The following is a 24,225-nucleotide window of genomic DNA, read 5'->3' as shown; positions in this document are numbered from 1 at the left end:
TTGGCGGGGAGGGGGCGCATTGTGGAACCTGGCCTTGGGACGGCAGGGAGAGCAAATCCGGCCCTGGGGGTACAGAGAGGACAATAGGCCTCTAAGACCTAGCGCCCTGTGTAAAGAGTCATAATGGAATGGACTTCTGGAGGATGAAGTAAATGGCCTTCTGTCATGAGCAGTGAGGCCAATTGTTGAAAGCAAGTCTGCATCTGCAACGGATGGGATTGAGTTTTAATACCTTGCATTTTTAATACCTTAGTGCTGATGGATATACAGTAGCAAGGGGAACTGGCTAATTGTGCAGCCCAGAAACATCTGATGGTGTCTGGCAATATGCACTGTAATTGTGTGTAGGTGATTCAATAAATGTCTTACCTTAACTTCATGTATGGCCCTCCAGACTTGACATGGATGTATCCTACTCTTTAGAAGTGGAGAATTACATTCTGAGAAATAAGAGTATAAGTCGATGTTCCAATTGCTGAACTCAGGAACAAATCCCAGGAAATATTATCTACAGATCTTTGCAAATCTTAAAATAGGTTATGGTTAGTGTAAAATGATATATAGAACTGTATTGTACTATATGTAAGGTTTTAACCAGTTTACGATACAACATAAAGTGACAACATTCAAACTTTCTTCTGTTATGTTGATTGTGGTAAGTGTCAACAAAAATTGCTCAGTGGAGCACATGGTGTAGCACCACGCGTTAACAGATTTGATTCTTCTGATTGCTGGTGCTGTGGTATTCCATCACAGTTCCGACATTATGTTGTTTAACCATGTTTCACAATATTTAGAGAAAAGGTGTCTTCTCATGAGAGTGGTGCAGTAAATATCATGTTCACAGTCTGTTGATACATCTGTTCACACACTACTGATAGACTAATAAATTGCTAATTTTCAAATAAAACACGTACAATGTTTATATTCATTTGAAATATTTCCATTTTTTCTATAATTAAATACATGATTCTGTGACGGCAGAATGAATATCAAATGCTTATAAAAAAATGTATGAATATGTGATTTTCCTTTTTCTTTTTTTTTTTTAAATACAGATGATGATGCCCCCTCATAATGATCACAGCAAGTAAGCACACCCAGGAACCCAAACACAGAGATTCCACCATGTAATTGCTAGAGCAGGATTACAGTCCTCTTATCACCAACAGGGTTAACTCCTCCCCGTTCCCAGTGTGGTTTCCTCTTCTATCAACTAGCAAAATAGAAAAAAACATTATAGAAATACAGAAATAAGGACTGCATGGTTAATTTCGGATATGGAATAACACTCATGCAGCATTTTGGTTATTTTAAAAGGTATTCTAACAGAATTTTAAAAAAAGATCTGTTTTCCATATATTGGGTCATATTGAAACATATACAGGATAGAAAGATACTCAGTAGTACACCAGGAAGTACTTTCTTGTGGCAGTTTATTGAAACTGATGCTCCCACCTCAGTCTGAGCCTCCTCCAGTGCCCTCTTAAAATTGTTGGAACAACCATCTCTTGTATAGGTTTACCTGCAACATTCTGACTGAATTTTGAAATCCTGAAATTTCACCCTGCAATATACTCAATGACCTGCAGGGTGAGTAATGAATTGATTATAATAGCAAGGTATGTTCCTGTAATCTCTACCATGTGTGTCACATGTTGATTTCTCAGTAGGGAGAACTGTGACAATAAACAATGTAATCTATTATCTTAATATCCAAGTTTATGCTGATATAAATGCAGCAAGGTAAGAGTTAAGTTCAGACCGAATTTGCTGTGCATTGCAGTCAGTAACTTGTTGAGGGAGGTTGATGTCACACAAGAATAGGGGAAGGAAGAAGATGATCAGAAGCAATTTTCAAAAGTAGGCAGAAATGACACAGTTTTCAATCATGACTGTTCTCCAAAGGATATTTAGCATACTACCTGGTGTCATATCCCCCAATGCATTCAAAATGTGCAGTGCAAGTTGGACCGGCTTGTGTAAACAAGTCCTGGATATGGAATTTTCAGATGCCTCTGCTTGACACAGATGAACAGATTGCACTTATGTCACCCAACCACCCTACCTACTGCAGCTTGCTGGTAGGATGTGTGTTCAATGCACAAAAGACTGGGAAAATGCACTTTGAACCAGATCTTTAAATCATAAAACAGATAAAATCGGCTGACTGCTTAAGTTGACATTAGAAGTCTTTTATTCCCCAGTTCACAATGTCTGTGGCAAGTGCTTGTCAAGGTATGTACTGCTCCTCTGAAGTCTAAGTTCAGAAGCCCAACTAATTAGATAGTTTTTTACATAAATATAGTCCTCCCACTGCAAGCTTCATGTTAAAATATACTTGAACACTACATAAAGGGTATGGTACAGGTATACAACATTTATACTTTGTAGGTTTTGTAATTAAAAACAAAAACAAATACATAAATACCTTTTTTAACTTGCTTTCACAGTCACATGACAGATAACTCAGTGATTTCATACCTGCCACCAGGGCTCTGGTAGGGTAGAAGTTGGTTGCGGTTGTAAGAGGCACAACACTGAAGCAGGAAGTCACAGATGCTAAATGGTCAGATCTGCTGTCAATCAAGTAGCAGAGGGTGTTGACTGCAGCAGATTGGATAAAAGCATGGCTACCTGTAGTAATTACATAGAAAGGTGGCAACACTCCCACATCATTGGCAGATGGGGAGATAGCATTGTTACTTCAGAGAGCAGAAACTGACATGTATTTTTTAAATATTTTGCATCCGTTCATACCACTGCCATGCAACATCACAGAAGTCACAGAAGTGCATTGTTGTGTGCCGTGGTACCTTAGCTAAATTGCACTGAAAGAAGTGCGTACACCTTTTAAAAAAAATGTGATGTGATGCGATACAACGCAAATGTGATGCGTGATGTGTTGGGATGCAATTAGGAAACAATGGCACCACAGAACCCCTAACATTACAACATGTGATGTGGGAGTGTGTACGGCATCACAAATATGTGAATGGAGGCTTATTAATGGAGGCTTGGTGGAAGTGGTCTTCGGCTGAATGGTGGGGCGGGGGGGGGGGGGGGGGGGGGGGGGCATGAATTTAAAATATTGCAATGGTCCCAAGCTCATCATAAACAAGATACGTATTCTAAATTCTGACTTGGACAGGTTGGTTGGCATTCAAATCTCTGCAAAGGTATTTGACTGTGGTCGCCTAGTAACTGATTAGTTACACTCCTTGTGTAACTCTATGTTCCTATGCCACTGATGGTGGGTGTAGTTGTGCAGATCCTGACCACTCCCTCCCCATACACTTCCTTCCATGTCTATAACTAAACACTTTTTTCTACAGCTTATTTAAATGCCAGGATATCCATGGTCTCATTGACCCCTGCAGACTCTACCCCCCTTTCTTTCCCTACCTATCCTTCTCCAACCCCCATGTCCCTTGTTAAAATAGTTCAGGGCAATCTGTATTCCAATTCTCGTGTAATGCATGTACCCAAACATACTTAGCCTGCATTGTGTTGGACTATCTGCTATACAGATTCTCTTGAATGTAATACACCATCACTGCCCCCGCCGCCGGGTTTGGTTATATTGGTGTTAAGGACAGGTGTAGGGCATTTATCAGGTTCTTATGTAAAGTATATTTATTCTTTAAGCTTGAATACTTTTTTCTTTTATACAGATATTTTTTAAGAAAACCAATAACCTATTTTTCGCATTTATATCACACTTAATATATTAAATGCATGTGAAGGAGTTTAACCTGCCCCATTCAGGAATGGACACACTGCCAGTTTTTATAAAAGGAGAATGATCACAGTCTGTGTCACCTTTTTGTTGGAAATGCAACACCATATACTGACATGTACTGACTGCAAAATATCTTTTGAGCTGTAGATGACAGTATAGTGCAATGTTTGATTCTCTATGTGCATGCTTATCAATGATATACAGGAAGTTTTTCCTATATATATGTTTCCTGCATAACGCTGTATTCACATGTAATGTCCTTCTAAGCAAGTAAAACATAATTCAGCATTCCTAAAGATTTCAAGTGTTTCATCTAAACACATTAAAAACACTTTTCACTTTATCAAAGGCCATGGCAGGCGAAAAGTTTACTTCCTCTTTAAGCAAAAGAAGTTGCTAGATGATCTAGCCTAGATCCTCATATTGCTGACACAAGGGAGTAGGGTGGATTTGGTTTCCTTACAGCTATCCTTGAACTAAATATTGAAGCCCTAAGCAAGCCGTGTTTCTAGTATTCATCTATCAATTTTCTGTTCTGACTGGAATAATCTTCACAACTTTCTGATCTCTGTAATTAGTTCAGAAAGTAAAGGAAGATGCAGGCATTGATAAAACCCTGACAGAGGTTCTAAACCTTCACTGCCCTACTAATAAAATATTTATGGTGCTGTCGTTGTCCCTATTATTATTATTATTATTATTACTGCTATTATTATTATTTTACAGGATTTATACACTGAGTGGCCATATTATTATGACCACCTGATGTTTGTAGGCAAATTAGCTATAATTCTATAATTTCGAGCTGAAGTTGCCAGAGGGCCAGACCATTATAAATAGGGCAGCAGGTTGTTTAGCATGACAGTAGAAGTGATTTTTTAGATATCGGTAAACAACCCGATTTAACAGCCTTTGAACGTGGGATGATTGTTGGCGCTCGGAGCCATGGAGCGAGTATCAGCAAAACAGCAGAATTCGTTAAATGTTCAAGAGCAGCTGTTGTTAAAGTGTTTAAAGACTGGACTGTCAGCCGAAAATCTGGGTCTGAACGTGCGAATTGTGGCCGTCAGCGACTAGTCAATGTTAGGGCAGAACGGAGAGTGGCAAGACTGGTACAAGACAACAGAAGGGCAACAGTGCATCAAATTACTGCAGATCTTAATCAGGGATCCTCTCAAATGATCTCTGAACGCACTGTTCGCCATACACTGCATCGTATGGGATATGGAAGCCGAAGGCCTGTTCGAACACCTTTGCTGTCTGCAGTTAACAAGATAAAACGTCTCCAATTCGCACAGGAACACAAGGATTGGACAGTCGAGCATTGGAAAAAAGTCATGTGGTCCGATGAATCACGTTTCCAGTTGCATCATGCAGATGGCAGAGTGAGAATTTGGCGGGAACAGCATGAAAGCATGCACCCCACATGCATGAGTACAACCCTTCAAGCTGGTGGGGGCAGTGTTATGGTTTGGGGCATGTTTTCCTGGCATGATTTTGGCCCTTTAATTCGTGTGGAACAACGTCTGAATAGCACAACATACCAAAGTATCGTTGCTGATCAAGTTCATCCTATCATGTTGATGGCGTATCCCAATGGAGATGGCTTCTTCCAACAAGACAATGCGCCATGTCACAGTGCTCGTATTGTGCAGGAGTGGTTTCAAGAACATGAGGGAGACTTTACCTTGCTTAGGTGGCCCCCACAATCACCAGATCTCAATCCAATTGAGCATTTGTGGGATGAAGTTGAAAGAGCCATCAGGCAGCTGGTTCCACAACCATCACATCTCACAGAACTGGACAGTGCTATTCATCAGGCATGGTGTCAGATTCCTCGCATCACCTTTTAACATCTCGTGGAGTCAATGCCAAGAAGAATCGCCGCAGTATTGAAGGCAAAAGGTGGCCCAACGAAGTACTGATGGGATGGTCATACTAATCTGGCCACTCAGTGTATAGTGCCAACAGTTTGCTCAGCATTTTACAATATAAGGAAGACATTACAGTTACAATACAATTCAAGACAAGATGGTAACGAGGACCCAGCCCATGAGAGCTTACAATCTAAAAGTGAGGTGCAAGTGATACAAGAGGTGGTAGCTGTTAGGGGTGAATTTTTGAGAAAGTGATAGTTCAGTGTGTAGGTTGAGGCGGGACAGGCTTCCCTGAAAAGATGAGTTTTCAGGAATTGCCTAAAGGCAAACAGAAAAGGAGATAGCTGGACAGGTTGGGGTAAGGCGCTCCAAAGGATGGGAGAGACTCTAGCAAAGTCCTGGAGGTGAGCATGGGAGAAGTTTATGAAGGAGCTAGAGAGCAGGAGGTCTTAGGAGGAGTGGAGTGAATGGTGAGGGTGATACTTTGAGACAAGGTTGGAGATATAGCCAGGGGGCAGACTTGTGGATCGCTTTGTAAGTGCTTGTTAATATTTAGAATTTTATCCTTTGGGTGATTGGAAGCCAGTGGAGGGATTGGCAGCAGGAGGGTGCAGGCACTGAGTGGTTGGTTAGGTGTGTAGCTTCACCAGCTAAGGAGCTGCTGGATGAATGGGTCTTCCATAGGCTGTCTAGGGATTTTTAGCAACCTGCTGCCCCAATAGCACTTACCACCCTCTGTGGTGACCGACAAAGCGAAGTCCAGACTGGAGATGAATGCTGAGAGACTTTATTGCTGAACTTCAGGGAGAGAGGGTTAGGGTGAGGACCATCCAGGCTGATGTAAACTCCTTCATCAGTAGAACATAGTAACTGCTGCCATTCACAGACTAACACGTTTAAGCCAGATACGGCAATCTGTGTAAAGAACAACTGGCAAAGCAGTACAGGTCAGAAGTCATCAGTCTTGTTAATCCTCAGTATCAGTAGTAGCCACTGGGCCCCCTGATTCAGGCCTCATTGTAAGTACATGGCTAGTCCCCAGGCTTCATCCCTAGCCAAATCAGACAGTCCATAGCAGCCTCGCCCCCACGCAGGGTCCACCCGGAAAATGTATGTCCGCTCCCAGCATGCACCACTGGCCTGAACCTGCCAGTGATTGGCCAAGGAGACACAGATACTCAAAACAATCCCCTATTGGTTACACACCCAGCAGCAGGCAGATGCAAACAACCACAGATTGCGCAGTAGAAACCAAATGAGTATGCACTATAGATCAGCATCAGACTGGTTACAATCTGACAATAACTACATTTAATAGCACTCCTGTTTACAGGGTGCTACAGGTGGATGAGTCTAGCAGCAGCATTCATGATAGACTGAAGGAGGCATAGCCAATGAGGAGGGAGTTGCAATAGTCGAGATGAGAAATAACATGTGAGTGGATGAGTAGCTTTGTGGTTTCATTCTGCTAGAAAGATTTATTCCCCCTTCCTGTCTGTGACCACTGTTACTAGTAAATGAAAGAAGGGGAACTCTTCTCAGTGGGGACATAGACAGCAATATACAGATAAAATAAGTTGTTACCCTTCCTCACTACTGTATACACATGAATAATTTATAAAATGCCTGAAGTAACATGCTGGTGAAAGCAAAACTGGAAATGTCCCTCAAAAAGAGCACAAGTAAACAAATTTAGGAAATATTCAACACACTTTTAATTCTGACAAATCAGTGGAACACAAACATGTCCACGGCAGCCATTCTTTTCCAAACCACCCAGAACACAATAAAACAAATAAACTGTTGAAATTTACTGGATCGATTAGCATTGTCACTCCAGTTCTGTGTACATTATTTGACAGTACAGTTTGGCTTCTAGTATATCTCAATATTCAGACATTTAGAGCAAAACCCCAAAACAATACGGTAATATATGGAAACTTACCAGTCCTTAGATGTGGTGGCTGCATTGGTTTTCTTTTTTTAAGCTTTATCCTTCATTTTAACCTGAAATAACACACTTCCTCTCCTGGGGTCGCTACGCTCAGTCAGGCACTGTACATATGGATGGAGCCATGAACAAGCATGTGTACCTTGTCTATCTCACTTACATGGGTTGGGATTAATAGTTTACACAATAAAGATAAGGTCCTTGGCACTATCCTTTCAGTTTACAGGAAGTGACAAAGACACTGCATTTCTGGGAGGTCAATAGGTATTTTCTGTACCTGCTAAACATTTTCTTAGCCTGAAAAAAAGAAAACTAATAAAGCCACTAATTCTAAGAACTGCTAAGTTGCAATACATAAAATTTCTCCTGCTTAGGTTTAGTTATCCTAAAACCTACAAGTACCAAGGTATTTGGCACAAAAAAACATGACACGGGTTCATCAATGAACATACTAATAGCAGTTGAAAAGGAGGACAGTATGAAACAGAAACATAAAGAAGTGCTAACAGAGTGTTGGAAATATTAAGCACAGAAAACATGTACCTTAAAAAAGGAAGAAGATATGTATGCAGAGAAGAAGTAAATGGAAGCACTAGAAGATGGAAAATGAAAAGATAAAGTAAGGGTAAGGAAAAACAAGAGGACATGACCAGGTAAATAATCAGTGTACCCAAAAATGATCATTTAGCTTTTAGTAGATGTTACAGTTATAGCGCTGATATTTCTTATATCTCTTGGGAACACCATCTCTGTGCTGAGTGCTGCAGTTATATGTTGCAGTTTTTACTATAATTTCAATTATTGAAGTACTATATTCTTTTTTGTTTTTAATGAAGTAGATATGGCCCTCAGTAGAAATAATATGACCCCTTGAGGATGTCACCCATTTTGGCCCACTGTTTCATATGCCAGATGACTAAAAATTAATAAATGCAGATATGTGTAAAAATAATGGTTACACAGTATTCGATATATGTAATGTGAAGTAAATGCAAGATCCACTTATTACTTCAGGCTTCGCATCCAATTTAAATCCCTGCATGGTAGCTGTAAAACAAAAACCATACCTGTGGGAAACAAAGTTAGAAAATATACCTACCTTACAGACAGCTTTTGCACTGTTCAGGGTGATGCTATAATCCTTCTGGTGAAATCGTGGGTGTACTGGGTATTAAAAATTTGAGAATCTCCGCATTCTCCGGTATTTTCGCAGAAGGATCTTGATGCCACCTTCTCCTCTGGCAGTAATGCAAGTATGCTTTCTAACTTTTTTCCCACATATATGTTTTTTACAGCTATCAAGCAGTGACTTGGATTGGAAGGGAGGCTGATCTAATGAGTAGATCCAATTTAAATGTAATTTATTATTACAGTGCTTAACATTCATTTTACCCAGTGCTATGTTTTCACCCGTGTAGGGTGTTATCTTCAAACTGCCAGCTGGGTTTATTGAGCAATTTCCTTGTTATTAATCACTATCCCTATAGCTCACTAGATTATTTAAAGTGGTCTTAAAAAAACGTAAGACCCATTCAGGCCTGTTCAGTGTGGTAACACAATAAAACACATTTTTAACAGTAATGCACAATCTGTAGTGCGGTGTTTGGGGTGCCAAAATCCACAACTAATGGCACCCCATAGCACAACTATAGTATTAGGAAACACACATTTGCTGCAGCTCACCACAACATGCATGTCATTTATTGTGGTGTGCTGCATTAAAAAAAGGCTTGTATCCACTTTTTTGTGTGTTAACGTGCATTACCAGCCAACTAAAAATGAACAGAGCAGCATTAACACACCTTGAACACACAATAACACGTTGCCCTATCGCATGTGTGTTAATGCAATGCTTAGGCTAAATAGTCACATGTTGTACCATGGCCTACCTCTAGTATATTTGAAATGATTGATGTTTGAAATTAAAAATATATATATTTATGACTGAATTATTACTGAAGAGAATAAGTCAGCAGTATATACTGTATTCCATCCATTATTAACTACAATTCATAAGAGTAATAAAAAAAAAAAAAGTTTACAGAAACCATTAAACGCAATATTTTTGACATTATAGTTTTCATTCTCAATATGTGTATAAATGTGATCATCTCCAAGAATTCATGAACATCTCAAAATAACAATGTACATTTTACATCTGTATGCATCATAATTCATATTTTATTGCGACTGCACTAAACTAGCAAATTCATCTTAGTAAAAAGGTAGTATTTAATAATTCCCTCCAGTGGAGAAACAATGATTAAAACATTGTAATTCTGATGACCGAAAATAACATTTGTAATAAAAGTAACAAGGCAGGCCAAAATTATTTGCTCCGCATTGCACTGTAGCATTTCAGGGGCACAACAGTTGTTTATCGTATAATTTCAGCAAGCCTTTCCTCGTAATATTTGGCATTTTCGTCTAAATCCTCCCAGGGGATAAAGGCTCCTTGCTCACTTGGTTGCTCAGCAATCCCTTCATCATCTAGGATGATGTCAGGCTCCACAAATTGTTGCCATACGTGCAAGTAGTCTGCAGTTTTCATCATCCGAAGCTTACAGCCCGCAGAGGTGATGCCTCGCAGTGCCCCACGGATCTCTGATTCTTCCCACTGGAACAACCGGGCCACAACCAATTGAAGCTTCAAAGTTTTGTAACGTCGCAGGCACCGAGCGATGCAAGCAGCGCAGTTGATACAAGGGCTAGATGACACATAACAGGTTACAGCAACTGGATTGGAAGAGACATATTGTGGCAAGACATTGGTGAAGAACGCGTCCTCTGCATGGGCAGAGACATGTTCATCTTCTAAGTACCCACGGAAGATCTGACCTTCTCCTCGTTCCACAGTGTAGCACAGGAGAGTTTTATTTCGTCCAGAACTGTACTCCACATTTTTAAACTGGAACATAAAAGAAGAGGCTGGTATGCGACTCCTAGAGATAGAAATTAGATACAGTTATTATAGGTTATTACAGGTAATGAGTTATTAAAACCATATACATTGTTAAAGCCTAGCTCCAACCTGCATTAAGGGTGTAAATAAGGTTCAGGATGGTATAGAACAGTGGATATCAACCTGTGTAACCTCAGGACCCACATTTGTCCTTGGTCATTAAGTCGCGACCCAAGTTGCACTGCAATGGAACGCATGGCATTTGGGTACCGTGCGTTCCAGTGAGGGCGTACCCACGTGTGGGAGCTCAGGCCCGGCGCTACCGCAAGGCAAGACAAGGGACCACCTGAGGGCGTACGCGCGGCACCTCTGGCAGTCACCGGCCAGCTAAGTTAGGACCCCACCTGGAGCTCCTCCCACCGGACCAGCGCTGACTCGCCGCTGCTCTCCCGCACCGCGCTGACTACAACCTCACCAGCGAGGCAACCTTCATCGAGCAGTAAGTGAGGGCAAGCGGGGTCCCTATTAAGAACTAATGATTATTAGGAGGTGATGATTGTACATCTATTGTCTGCAGTGTACCACATATAGAGTACACACTGCAGACAATAGATGTACAATTATCCTCTGCTAATATGAATGGATTAAATGATCCATAGTACATAATATGTACATAACATGTAGTTGTACTACGGATCATTTAACCCATTCATGTTAGGAGAAGATAATTGTAAATCTATTGTCGGCAGTGTATACTCTATATGTAGTACATATATTAGGTACACATTCCCAATACACTGCCGGCAATAGATTCACAATTATCCCCTGCTAATATTAATGGGTTAAATGATCCGTAGTACAACTATTGTTATGTACTATAGATCATTTAACCCATTCATGTTAGCTGAGGATAATTGTAAATCTATTGTTGCAGTGTACTCTATATGTAGTACGTAGTACATGTACGTTACACGCGTCCACTACAGACAGACACCGGCTCACCTCACCGACCTGGAGGACGGAATGACGCAGAGTACTGAACCCACGGAAACACGCCAGACCACTCTCACTACCCATCATCGTTGCTCCTCAAGCTGGCTCAACTGACCGCGACCGAGGGTCACACGGGGAGACCCCTTTTCCCTCATGCAGGAATATTACCCTCCGAATCACATTAACCCTACGCCCGTCAGACCGAACCCCATCTCCTCATCCGCCTCGAGACACCGGCCCCTGAACGGCATCCTATTTTGGAACTCCACTAAACCGTGTTGCCCCTCAAAATGGCACTGAAGCAAGTCGAAGACGGCGATCACCTAGCCTCCCATCCAGAATCGTCATCTGAAGGCTGAGTATACGCTGCATTGGCTGATGTGATACACGGTCTGATGTCTCAATCCCCTGACCCCCCATATCCCCCGAATCGATCCCCCTTATGCACCTTGCATACACCTCATCCCCCCACGGATGCCGGAGGAACTGAATGCCATCCCTTGTGTGTCCTATCGGTTCCATCAGTCTGCCACCTGACCCTTCCCGAGAGAGGAGGAACCCGTGGCTGTCAATTTATGACTGCACGCGTCCCTCAGGCCACGTATCGCGTGTTACCTTGCTATTTTGTTATATGGTTACTCAGTCAGTTTGATGTTCCGGTTGTTCGATTGTTGTTTAATGTTTTATTGTCTCCACGTTGTACTACTGTGAAAATTCAATAAAACTTATTTGAAAAAAAAAAAACATGTAGTTGTACTATGAATCATTTAACCAGTTAGTGTTAGTGAATAGGGAGTGCAGCTAGTGTTAGTGGAAAGGGAGTCCGGTTAGTGTTAGTTTATGGTCCTGCTCAACATATTTTGCGGTCCTCCGTACTGTTACAGCAGGGGGGGAGGGGCGCAAAAATGCACCTTAGCCTGTGTAGGCAAAAATCCTTGCACCGGCCCTGAGGGAGCTGAAAGCAATGCACGTATGGATGGAGCTCCCTCGTGGCCATAGAGCCATCTCATCACACCTCAAGCTGACACTCAGCACCGGGCAGCATATTTTGAATGGCTGCTTGGTGCGAGAACTGACAGTGCTGCGCTAGGGGGAGGCAGAGGAGCCTCTCACCTAGAAAAGTGGCAGGCTTGTGGCGACCCACTGAACAAGGCGTCAGGAGCCACTAAACACGGGGTCGCGACCCACTTTTGGGACACGACCCACCACTTGAGAACCAAGGGTATAGAAGATAGTATAGAAGAAGGTATGGAAGACAGTATTTCAGTATAACGCTAAGGTCAAGAACATGGGGGCATGACCACAAACTAACAGAAGTTCAAAATATACCTTATAAAGTATTATGTTACTGAAAGACTTGTCAGTTAACAGAAAGTCAATGTAAGCAAGCTTGGAATAACCACAGGTCTATACTCAAACACCAACCCAAAAAAAAAATCACTTTCTCAATGCTCAATGGACTGCTTGGTCTTTTTTTTTGCGGTCTCTCTTCTGTTTTCTAAATATTTCCATATCCATTTGGAATACAGTATAGATGGCAATAAAAACCTGATGGAAGGTATAACCCTCCTCTGTTAGAGTTTTGGCTGGAATTGGGCTTTAAAATGTAACTACAGACATAGCAAGCTGTGTCATTGCTTTGGCAGCCAGCAGCAAGGAGGACCCAGCAATACTGTCTGAAGACATAATGATGTATGCAGCTGTAGCATTTGGCAAATAATTTTGTAAATGGTATGCAAGCAATGTGTATGTGACAGTGATGGCTGTTATTCTAAAAAGGCAAATTCCTCATTACTGGAACAGCCTTTGAGATGGAAGTTGGGCTATAGTGCCCTGTCATGTACATTTATGACCCTTTATAATAATTAGGATGTCTATATCATAGCACAGAAGTTAAAGTCCGCAAATGCCAATAAAGAGATCACATTCACCATAATTTATTCCACCTGTCACTGTCACCATATAGGAGAAAGGACAAGTTCTTCCCACAAGGGCAAACGAAATTCTTCCTTTAATATCTGTTAAATAGCTTTCTGTATTGTGTTGCCTGCAAAAGCATTACTGTCCATCAGATCTTTCTTTCATATGTTACCATATGTACTTGATTATACAATGCATAACATGCTCGCATTTGTGTTCTACTGGAGAGAGATAAATGCATCCCATGTGAAATAGTTTCTTTCTGCGTAAGTTTGCCCATGTCAGAGATAACAAAATGTACTCCCTTCTGCCTGTGTGATTGTAATGCTTTGCAAAAAGCATCTGTCACTGTAACCTCTCTGTGTCACAGAAATGTTGAAGATATTTTTAGCTTTGCTGTAGGCTTCTCCTATCATCTGTCATCGCTATATTAATCCTGAACATCTCACAGCAGAAATAGGAGTCGCCAAATGTATTGTTAGAGATTTGAGCATGGTTACTGTCTAGCTTGGGGGTAGGGATTGAAGTGGACAATACCCGAGACTGGACTAATGCTTTGCTATTTTGAAGCAATGACACCGATATGAGCATCACAAATTTGTATAATTTTTGGAATGTAGCATGGCTATTTCAAACACAAGGTCAGTCAGAGACATATTCTAGCTTGTTGCAATAAATCTTTTCTAATGGAAAATGAAATTTTGCATTCAGTATGCATGAGTTGAGAGCAACAGTAAGAGATGGCGGCTTTAGGAACAGTAACATTGCTATGTAAAAACTTGTACTACAAATAGTGATGGGAAATCTGCCCAGGTATGATTCACCAAGAGTAGTGAATCTTGCTCAAAAATTCCTGTAAACCTGCACTTAAAGTCAAATTCAGCTGAAGTTTAATGGAAGGAGAGGGGGGATGGGGGGTAATCGGAACAGTATGGCACATATTTGCCAGTGGAATTTCTTTTTTTTTTACATTTAGCTTGTCTTACATACAGCAGCAGCACCCCAATCTGATTGATTTTACTTTGAAGAAAAAGTATTTTCACAGGTAGCCTTAGCAGTGAAACATGCTTTTTCATCAAATGGTAATAGGCCCAATTTGATTAGCAGATAGAAATTGGCTAGTAGTTCCCTGTGGCTGTCTTTGTACTCAGTAGTGTAAAACTTTTTAGTGTACTTCCATTTATAGAGTGCACCTATAAACTCTTGATTAAGACATATTATGATAGGCTTTTGAACCAGGTCCAAACCACTCAAGTGTGCAGCTCTGCTACAGTTAGCAATTCTAGCTGTGTCTTGAGCTACTAGAATGGCCTCTGGCCTACTGACCATGCAATGCTCTTCTCACAGGGACTTCCTCCTGTACTCTTCCTAAACTGGCCATACACCAATAGATTATCTGCAGATTTTCTATGGTCACATGGAAAAAGTGCAACAGATTCCTCCATCTACTCTAAACTGTGTGGATGGAGGAATCTCCCACTGGGCCAAGCTATAGTATCTTGCTAGTCGGCCCCGCTGGCTCTCAAAATACCTGAACAATCTGATGGATGCAGGCATTGTTCAGGTATTTTGACAGCCAGCGGGGCCAACTAGCAAGATACCATAGCTTGGCCAGTGGGAAATTCCTCCATCCACACAATTTAGTGTAGATGGAGGAATCTGTTGCACTTTTTCCATCTGACCATATAAAATCTGCAGATAATCTATAGGTGTATGGCCAGCTTTACAGACAGGTATCTGTCCCGAACCTGCACAGTCTGCAACTGCTTACACACTTCTACAATCCGTCACCAGACATGACATCACAGCTCTAGATAGCACTAAGCATGAGAAGCACTGGTTGGCAGAGCCTTCCAACCATCCTGTGCTTTTCTTAGTGGGAATAGTGTGTATTAGGAACTCTGGGCACCACTAGTATGCCGATCTTGCCTTACAAACTGTCCCATCTATGACAGAAATAAGAAATCTTTGGTCTATCTACATATACTGCATAGTGATGGGCCCAACACCCCCCTGTTTGGTTCGAATTCGAACTTTAGAACATGGGAAAAGTTTGGATTTGAACTTGAACTCAATGCAAGTCTATGGGGCTAGAACTGTGGACATGAAAAAATGACATTTTTTTATTTTAAATACCGTTGTTAAAGGAGCAGTGATTTCAACATCACTTAAAGTGAAACAATAAAAATGAAAAATTCCTTTAAATATCATGCCTGGGGGAATCCCCTTAAACTGTCTGTAAAGTTGCGCATCTGTACAATGTATAGAACCTGCTGCAGCAAAGCTGGCATTTCTAAGGGGAAAAAAAAGCGGTTCCCCCTCCCAAACAATACCAGACCATTTAGCTCTGGTAGGAATGTTAGGAGGGACCCCATTTAAAAAAAAAGAGACAAAAAAAAGAGAAAAAAAGCATGGGGTTCCCCCCAAAAGTCATACCAGACCCTTAGGTAGGAATTTTAGGGGAGACGCCATATAAAAAAACAAAAAAATAAGTGTGCGGGGTCCCCCCTCAAAGTCATACCAGGCCCTTAAGGTCTGGTAGGAATTTTAAGGAGGAACACCACCCCCAAAATTGGGGTTCCCCTTAAAATTCCATACCAGTCCCTTGATCCAAGCACAGTTCTGGCAGGGCAGGAAAGGGGGGGAGACAAGCAATCACCCCCCGCGATACCAGGCCACATGCCCTCGGCGCTGGGAGGGTGCTTTTCCATGGTCGCCCCTGGAGAAGCACCTTGTCCCCATGTCGATGGGGACAAGGGCCTCTTCCCCACAAGCCCTGTGGTCAGGTGCAAGGCTTTAGCCAATCAGGGCTTCACAAGGCACAGCGCCTTGTGGGGTGACACCTAACACACGAACTGCCGATGTTCGAGTCGAACTCACGATTGACTCGAACATCGAGCCCATCTCTAATACTGTATGATCTAAATGATATTTAAAATAAATACACAAATAATAAATTAGGTTAATGAATATATCTGGAATGGGATATGGCAATAATATAATTACATGTATAATGTGAATACAGGGCTTTTGTGTTAATTAAAATGAATGTGAAATGGTACATTTAGGTAGGCAGTGCAAAAGAAGGATTGGATGTGGCAGGTAATTTTTTAAAATGTATGTTATATACCTAACCAGATTTTGTATCTAAGGCTACATGCATATGGATAGTTAACCCGATGGGCTGCAATACATGATTTGTTTGAAATGGTCAAATACAAAAATAAAGCTTGTTTTACCAAAGATGAAAAGTTTATTTAAAGGCTAAGTTTGCCTTTTGGACCATGTTTTATGTTACACCCATATTCAGGGTGACATGGGTTCATATTCATGAAACATGGACATATCATATGAGACTGCTGATAACATTCACTGATACCATTGTAAGTTTTCTACAAGATATAGTATTATAAACAGAGATGTGGACAGCAAACACTAGGATTCTTCTACACAAGTTAACTGCTCTCTAAACTATTGCAAGAGGTTGGGGGATGGGGGTAATGAAGAGGAACATATGTTCTCCATGTGTTTAACCAGCTCAGATTCCCATGAGAATCATATATTTCCAGTTAGTGAATCAAGGGCATTGCACCATTCCATTGTACTGGAACCAGCAAACAGTGTAACTCTAAATAAATGCAATCATTCCTGTTAGGATTAATGAGGTGCAGAGAATGCAGCTGCACAAGGGCCTGTGTGGTCTACGGACCCCATTCATAGTACTTTACTTTTAGGATAAAAAAGGTGACATTTTAACCTAAAAGACCAAAAAGGATCTCCAAAGTAGTTATGTGGAATATGATGGAGACCTAGTTTAAAAGAACAGAGTCCAGTAGCAGCATCCATTTTTAAACATACTACCTTAATAATTTTTCTCAAGGGGTACCGTGTATGAAGTCTATGGTTGTTTTACAGATTAATTGAGGGAAATTTACTAAGACTGGAGCTGGAAAAGTCTGGAGCAGTTGCCCATAGCAACCAATCAGTTTATATAATTAATTTTCAAAGATTAAAAGAGAACTATGGGGTAAGTGTTTTTCCCCATAGTTCTCTTAAGGGTCACGGGAGGACATATACTAGCGTCCTCCTGTGAACCGAAGCTCAGTATATCGCGAGCTACAGCTCATGGTATAGTGAGACCGCCACAGCCAGGACGGATCCCGACAATGTTATCGAGATCCACCCAGCTGCGTGAATGACAGCTGGCTCTGCCTATCTAGAGGCAGAGCCAGCTGTATCCGCCCCCTCCCTCGTCCGTTCCTCCAGTCAGCGCTGGAGGATCGGAGCGGGGGGAATCCCTGCGGGGAGCGGTGTTGAGCCGACGTGTGACAGTTTCATTGTCACACGTCGGCTCGAACTATGAGGATGAGTGATTTTCACTCACCTCATAGTTCTCCTTTAACGGAACAAGCTGAAAATAGAAGGCGACTGGTTACTATGCACAGCTGATCCAGATTCTGTCTGCTCCAGTTTTTGTAATTTCCCCCCAATGCTTTTAAAATGCTGGGTCTGATGACTCAGGCTGTGATAATACTCTGAAACATACTATATGCAAAACCTGTTAAGCATATGTTTCACCATAAGGGAATGAATGGTCGCCCTTTTTAAAGTGCTATGCTCAATGCTAATAGATACCAGCTCTTTGGTACCTCAGGTAAATTGCTACTCCTTGCTGTGTGGCCTGGTATTGTGCTCCTTTGGCTCTTTATACTTTCACCTATGGTGTAGATATTCCTGCTTTCATTCTCTTGTACTACATTTACCTAACAAGAACCATTGCATTTATACTATATGCAATGTAACCTCATGTTACCTAATATCTTACTGAAGTAATTAGAGAATGACAACCTGGAAATCTATACTAAATTCCCATGTCACTTTTGTTCTTAAATACTAATTCTTTACCTTCCTATGTAGAGCCAAAGGATATCTCACTGCTCCAATTCCTTAGCCGTCCTCTACGAATAATCCTACAGGTGAAACATGCAAGAGGTTGTAGCTGGTAGGGGGCTTGCGGTGCTGGTATTTGCTGTTTGATACAACTTTATCCACTGTTACACTGGATTTGCTGGTATTTCGGTATCGAGTACCGATATTTTTTTTTGGTACTTGCCGATACCGAATAGCAATACTAAGAACACCATCCCTACAGTCAAGCACGGAGGTGGAAACATTATGCTTGGCACTGTTTCTCTGCTAAAGATATAGGCTGACTGTGCCGCATTGAGGGGCCAATGGACAGGGCCATGTATTGTAAAATCTTGGATGAGAACCTCCTTCCCTCAGCCAGAACACTGAAGATGGGTCGTGAATGGGTCTTTCAACATGACAATGACCCAAAACATACTGCCAAGGCAACAAAGCAGTGGCTCAAGAAGAAGCACATTAAGGTCGTGGAGTGGCCTAGCCAGTCTCCAGACCTTAATCCTATAGAAAATGTATGGCGGGAGCTGAAATTTGGAGTTGCCAAGTGACAGCCAAGAAACCTTAAGGATTTAGAGAAGATCTGTAAAGAAGAGTGGACCAAAATCCCTCCTGAGATGTCTGCAAACCTGGTAACCAACTACAAGAAACGTCTTACCTCTGTGCTTGCCAACAAGGGTTTCTCCACCAAGTCATGTTTTGCTTGGGGATCAAATACCTATTTTACTCACTGAACTGCAACTCAATTTATAACATTTGTATCATGTGTTTTTTCTGGATGTTTGGTTGATATTCTGTCTCTCTCATTTAAAATACACCTATGATAAAAACATTTGTAGACCTTTCATTTCTTTGTAAGTGGGCAAACTTACAAAATCTGCAGGGGATCAAATCATTATTTGCCACACTGTATGTGCTTCAATCTGGCAAGCACAAGCAAAAGTCCCATATTTTAACAGACATTTAAGTACATGCATATATAAATATATTTAAAATTATGATATAAATATAATGTTATACTTCTTGTCCCTTTAAAATAACATAGTGAACACTGTATTCAGCATGTCATGGATATACATTAAATGACAAATGTGTATTTAGCCCATTAACAAGATTATAGGTCTGATATAAAAAGTAGAGCAGATTACCCTAAACTATGCCAAAAGCAACCAATGAGATTTCTTGTTCCATTCTTGTGCAGGTCAGCAAATTTAAACTAAAATAGTACTACCTTTTACTATAAAAAATATTACCAGATATGTTTCCCTTGTTGGCAGTTTTCACAAATCAGTCCTTATCAATTTAAGTTCCATTTTATGAACATGAGTAGCCTACCGCCTGATTGACCAGCAAGGAAATGTCATCCCATTTTAAAGATGAATATTATTACTGAAAATGAAAACTACCATGAAATCAAAATACTTTCTGCGCTGACACTGGTGCTTTTACATTTACCATATTGACTGCAAAGTTATCAAAATCGCATGGCTTTAATGTGAAAGTGTCACTGCTTCAAAAAGATGGCAGATGATTGTGAAAAATGCCCCCGAGTAAAAATTCCCTGACCCTCAACAGGCAGTTCAAACATATCTCATGGAAACGTCTAAAAGATTAATGATCTTGCCAATACCAAACCCTTTTTATTTAAAATTGCTATTATTAAAGTATGATCATAAAATATATGTAATGCATTTATCATATGATGTTAAAATGACATCAAACAAATATTTGAATTGAATTAACAACATCTTGTGGAACTGTTGGTAGGACACATCGGTCAAGTTTAACAGCTTGCTGTTATCTATTATAATGTAATTGATGTTAGCATTACTATTGGTAGCAGAACAGTGTAAAATCATGAGTAACTTACCCTTCCACCACCTCAAAAGGTGGCAATTCTTCCTGTTCTTTCTTCTTTTCTTCACCATTTTCTTCAGCATTTTCTGCAGCATTTTCTGCATTTTGGGGGGGCTCCTCTGGAGTCTTGATAGGTTCTGATTTGTTCTGTTTGAGGGACATGTCAATTTAAATATGGTATCAATAGATTAAAGCACAGAAAAGCAGAAAAGGGAAAGTATCATGGGAGAAGCAGGCAGCAGATAGAGAGTTAGGGAAGCTTGCTGTAAACTGATAGTGCCAAGGGTGGGCTGACAGAGGAGATGGGTGGAGAACAGTCTTATCCAGGTTCTAAATATGGCACTCAGGAGTGACAGTGACAGGGTGACCTTTGTGGAATGGACATCCCCACTCCCTAACACTCACTTATCCCCCTCATTGCCTGCAAGCTGCAGCTAAAGAAACAGTTGTAAAGCAACTTTATTTCAGAAGTGACAGAAAGTGCAGAAGCCACTTAAACAATGTAGGCAAATGGACAGGTGCAGGATCTAGAGGAGCAGTTGTTTGTTCAACAATAAAGAGCCACGTTTTCTTCTACAAACTTCCATCTTGCATTATACAGTTGTGTTGCCTTATTTTGCATGCTATTGGAAAAATATTGCTGCAAATCTGACACAATAAAAAATTACAAATATTTATCATTCCAACACTAAACAACTGATTGCATTTCAACTTCTTCCAGATCTTATAACATTGGGTTGCTAATTGTAACACCAACATCACCATCAGCTGACTGATAATGTGAGCAAATAACGTCATGTGGATGCTCACATTTTAAAATAATATAATCCATAATCATGTGTTTAGTTGCAACAGACCACATTTAGTTAATAGGATACATTAGATTTTATTTGTATAGTATAATACTATATTCATAGACTGTAGTATAGTACAGTATATGGCACACATAAGGACAGATAAAGTAGGTACATGTATAGGAGGTAAAAAAAACAGAGCAAGCTCTCAGAAAAGTGCAGCGGTGTGCAATATAAACATGATGCTATTATAAGGGATGGGAAATTGAATGGATTAGTAACATATTCTTGAATCCTATGTACATACAGTAGTAGATATGCTACTAGATTCTTGTCAGCTGAAAGCAGACATTGGTATAATTTAACCTCAGTAAGGAAACATGCTTAGATTCAGGAGCAGCACAGAAAAAAAGTGTAAACTCAGCTTTTATTCCTGAATAAAAAATGTAAAGATTTCTTCAGAGGCTGTAGATCTCTGTAATCCATAGGTATACAACCTCTGTGGTCTAAACCCTCATCTCATCAACTAGGCCCACCAAATTAGGACATGTTTTTCGAATTTCTGGCTCTTCACTGTGTTGAAGTGAGTTTTTTAATACTTTCTATAAAATGATTTTCTATTACTACTACAGTAAACAAGGGAGAAGGATGAAACAGGTGCCCACCCTATTTAATTTTGCAGGAGCACTAATACCCACCTTGATAGACTTGTACGTTGTATATGTAGTAAACACCATGTGAAAAGTTTGTTCAATGTTGAAAAGAGGATAATGGTGGCCACTCACAGAAATATCTTACAAATCTGATTTTATAGTAAATGCTTTAGAAACATGTAAGCTCACTAGTACCCCCTAGTCAATCCTTACATAGCCTAATGGTTTCCAGATCGTTACAACTAATGGTAAAATCAGTTTCAGTATTGTGGCTTTATGGCTAATACTGGCTTGGCAATCTGGATCATGGTTTGGATTAATCCCATGGACACTGTCTAAATGGAGTATGTTTTTGTTTTTTCCAGCACGTTTGTGTGGGGTTTCCTTAATCACGGCAGTTTCCCTCCATATTGCTAACACTTAGAGGTAGGTAACTTTTTTGTCCTCCAAACTCACTCCAGCGTGTGGGTGTGATAGGAACCTTAGCGTATAAGCTCTAAGGCAGATAGGGACTTGTGTACTTGAAAGCACTGTGTAATATGTTGGTGCTATATAAATCGAGAAAATACAAATATTCTGAGCATTCATTTGGCACTTTTACATTTGACCACACTTAGCCCATTATTTAACTAATTTAAAGGCAAAATATGTGCCAATTTAGTGTAGTGTAGATTTTAGGCCACATTTAACCACATGATACATTTTTACTTAGCTTAAGCATTTAAGTGAACCTATATTAAGAAAGGAACCCCCTCATATAAATATGGTCCTCGCTGGTCCCTTTAGTTACCTTCCCCACTCCTGTATTCCACCCTGATCTTTGCTGCTGCCCCTGCAAAGATCCTGTGCAAATACAGACCATACGTTTTCTGGTAAGCACGTCCCCTCAGACACTGAGCAATGCATTGTAAGAAGCATGGACAGGAAAATAGAAGATAAAAAAAACACCATAGGGTAGAGCCGTAGCTAGCACCTTTTGCGCCCGAGGAAAGAACCGAAAATTGTGCCCCCCAACAGGCGTGTGATGTCACGCGGCGCACGTGTAGCATCATGTGACATCATGCGCCCGCCTCCAGTATCAACGTGACGGTGGGCAAATCTAAAGTAGCATAAATATTTGTTTCGTTTGACAAAACTAATGACATTTTTTTTTAGTTTCTGTGATACTCGTATCGCCCCTCGGCCGGGACAACGAGCCGTACGCGCAACTGCGCAGGCACACCGCGAGACTCCTCCCACTCACGTACGGGGTCCGTCGGTGGCAATGCGCAGGCGCGCCGCGAGACTCAGCCCACTCACTCGAGTAGTCGGCATAAAGTCGCGGTCCGCCGTTTGATCGGCGTCCCACTATTATTGAAGCAGGACGCTGATCAAACCAACAGCCCTGCTACTCCAGGGACCCACTACTGAAGAGGAAGTTGCTGAGATCCCTCCACACTGTGCAGAGCCTCAAACAGCAAGTATTGCTACCATAGCCATAAGGCTATGGTAGGGAGATCCACAGCACTTCCTATACTCATACTGAATTATCTGCTTTACTGCAACTCAACCCTCCGCATAGCCATATGCCTAAATCAATTGTCAGCTGTACTGCAACCTAACCTATAGCATAACTATATGCCTACTCAACTGTCTGTTGTACTGCAACCTAACCTATCGCATAGCCATATGCCTACTGAATTGTCTGTTGTACTGCAACCTAACCTATCGCATAGCCATATGCCTACTGAATTGTCTGCTTTTCTGCAACCTAACCTATAGCATAACTATATGCCTGCTCAACTGTCTGCTGTACTGCAAGATAACCTACCGCATAGCCCTATGCCTAATCACCTGCATGCTTGGTAATCAGTTACACTGCATCATAGCTGTACGCCTACCTAATCTGTCTGCCTTGTTATACGTGAACATCATATATCTGTGGCCTCAAGCTAGTTGCTAGACTGACCCATAACCTAACCACCTGCTTCACCCTAAAGACCTACCTTACCGGTGAAGCGCAGGCTTATATGTGCTAAACGGGGTGTGATGTGAAGCAGCTCTCTCCAAGCCTTATCAAAATCTTGGGCGTCGGAGGTAGAGCTGCGATCTGATACCCGTTCTAAAGCCAAATCCACAGCTGCGGTCCAAGGACCTTGTTAACCCCTGGGGGGTGTATTACAGTTTCTGATCATTTTGTCTGAAATGAATTTTTAGCCTTTGCACATGTCTAATAATGTGTGTGTGTGTGTGTGTGTGTGTACGGGGGCTGTTGTTGTGGGTGTGTGGTGTTTTTTTTTTTTTTTTACTGTTGGGGGGTTGGGGCAAATATCAGGGGTCTAAATAGACTCCTTACACAGAGTCCTCAATCTCTTTTTCTGCAGCCACTGTTTTAAATGAATGGAAATCACTCAGTACACAGGCTTCCCATTCATTCGGAAACTGGTGATAGTAAATATTTAATATCATGCAGTTATGAATGGGTAGAATCCTCTATAGTGAGTGCTACTACCCATTCAGACATTCATGAATGAACAGGGAGTGATGTAAAGCACTTTGTGTTCATTCATACCTGGGGTCAAGAACCAGCTGTGCACAGAGCTGCACAGGAGAAGGAGCGCTGAAGCTGGTGGG

At 41.2% G+C, this 24,225-nt stretch overlaps 1 protein-coding gene across 1 annotated transcript; it reads right to left on the bottom strand.

The window, feature by feature from the left end:
• Nucleotides 1-9,932: 9,932 nt before the first annotated feature.
• On the bottom strand, nt 9,933-20,327 carry APOBEC2 (apolipoprotein B mRNA editing enzyme catalytic subunit 2). Its single transcript, XM_018556775.1, has 2 exons — nt 20,179-20,327; nt 9,933-10,512 (listed from the first exon to the last, which is right to left on the bottom strand). Exons 1-2 carry the CDS (start codon nt 20,325-20,327, stop codon nt 9,948-9,950), a joined length of 714 nt encoding a protein of 237 aa, XP_018412277.1. The 3' UTR covers nt 9,933-9,947.
• Between the last annotated feature and the right edge of the window lie 3,898 nt (nt 20,328-24,225).

Source organism: Nanorana parkeri, unplaced genomic scaffold (assembly GCF_000935625.1).
Source record: "Nanorana parkeri isolate BGI_ZX_2015 unplaced genomic scaffold, ASM93562v1 scaffold252, whole genome shotgun sequence".
In the NCBI taxonomy this organism is placed as follows: domain Eukaryota; kingdom Metazoa; phylum Chordata; class Amphibia; order Anura; family Dicroglossidae; genus Nanorana; species Nanorana parkeri.
This window is presented reverse-complemented; position numbering and strand designations above follow the sequence as displayed.